The 1,615-nt window shown below is 43.1% G+C and overlaps 1 protein-coding gene across 1 annotated transcript; it reads right to left on the minus strand.

Moving 5' to 3' along the window:
- Positions 1-299: 299 nt before the first annotated feature.
- Positions 300-1,223, minus strand: LOC102843262 (olfactory receptor 8S1-like). The gene has a single exon (XM_006888212.1). The coding sequence runs from the start codon at positions 1,221-1,223 to the stop codon at positions 300-302; it is 924 nt and encodes a 307-aa protein (XP_006888274.1).
- Between the last annotated feature and the right edge of the window lie 392 nt (positions 1,224-1,615).

The raw sequence follows: 1,615 nt of genomic DNA on the forward strand, positions 1-1,615 counted from the left end.
TATTGAACCCATCTTTCTCAATCTCCCCCCAACCCTGAGGTCAGTCCTGTTTTACAATAGTGGCACCATGCAGTATTTGTCCTTTTGTGACTGAGATACTTCATTCAGCATAATGTCCTCCAGGGTCGCCCATTTTGAATAAAATTGCATGAGTTCCTTGTTTTTCAATGCAGTGTAGTATTCCATTGTGTGAATATACCATAGCTTCTCTATCCATTTGTTTGTTGATAGGCACTTAGGTTGTTTTCTACTTCTTGCTATTTTCTATTACTCTGTGTCTTTGTTCACTACCTAAATGATTACAAATAGTATCCCAGTGTTCTTTTTACAGCTGCCTTCACATCATTGTTCTTTAGACTGTAGATGAGGGGATTCAGCATGGGAGTGATCACACTGTACTGCAGGGAGGCAAGCAAATCAAGGGAAGAACCAGAGGTGGGCATGAGATAGCGAACCAAACCTGAACCAAAGAACAGAAATACTGCAATGAGGTGAGAGGAACAGGTGTTGAAGGCTTTGTTCCTGCCTGTGGTGGAGCTGATGCCAAGAATGGTGGAGATTATACGAGCATAGGAGATGAAGATTGGGAGGGAGGTTCCAAACCCATGCAGTACAGTAACACAGATCAAGATATTGATATGAATTGAGACATCAGAGCAAGACAGAGGGAAAAGAGAAGGAAGCTCACAGACATAATGGTGTATAGTTTGGGCCTCACAGAAGTCCAGAGTAACAGCCAAAAGCACAATGACAGTTGAATTAATAGAGGCCAGGCCCCATGAGGTCAACACAAGCCTCACACAGAGCTGGTTGCTCATCATCTGACCATAGAGCAGTGGGTGGCAGATGGCAGCATAGCGATCATAGGCCATCATCGAGAGCAGAAAGGCTTCGGTCCCTGCAGTGATAAACACAAAGAAGACCTGAGCCAGGCAGCCTTCTACTGAGATGGTTTTCTTCTCAGACAGAAGGTCTTCCAGCAGCTTGGGCACAGTGACAGAGGAGAAGCAGAGATCCAAGAATGACAGATTACTCAGGAAGAAGTACATGGGTGTGTGGAGACGGGAATCAGTCCTGACCACAAACAACATCATTAGATTCCCCGTTAAGGTCAGAATGTAAATTACCAGGAAGAGCACAAAGAGCAGAGCCTCTAGGTGGGGCTCATCAGACAGGCCAGTGAAAATAAACTGAGTGACGGTGCTGTGGTTCTTCAAGGCCATTTTTGAAGACATTTCCTTGGAGTTAGGAAAAGCAATGAGATTTCCAGTGCTTGTTTCCTTCAAAGCATCACTTGATCTTCTTTTACATCCCTCCTTTCTCTGTCTGAACTTCTCAAGGCTGCCCCACTGGTACTCTACTGGTATCTCAGTGAGAATTTTAACTCTCATTTTTCAGTTGATCATCTTTGGTCATAATCTTCGCATGATTCAGGCAATGTATTTTTGTTCCTTAGGGATATACAGGAAGAACTACAGTTTACAGAATTAGAAGATACACAGTAATCTTGGATTACTTAAATTTTCCTGGTATTTTTTGCTTCTACTGAAATCTGTCTATAAATCATGTTGTTGTTTTCTACTATCGAGTTGGAACTGATCCATAGCTGACCCTC

The sequence above is a fragment of the Elephantulus edwardii genome, unplaced genomic scaffold (genome assembly GCF_000299155.1).
Source record: "Elephantulus edwardii isolate Elephantulus edwardi_28Jun2011 unplaced genomic scaffold, EleEdw1.0 scaffold00065, whole genome shotgun sequence".
In the NCBI taxonomy this organism is placed as follows: domain Eukaryota; kingdom Metazoa; phylum Chordata; class Mammalia; order Macroscelidea; family Macroscelididae; genus Elephantulus; species Elephantulus edwardii.

Excerpts from the sequence above, each read along its gene's own strand:
- LOC102843262 (XM_006888212.1), bottom strand. The coding sequence starts at position 1,223 with ATGGCCTTGAAGAACCACAGCACCGTCACTCAGTTTATTTTCACTGGC.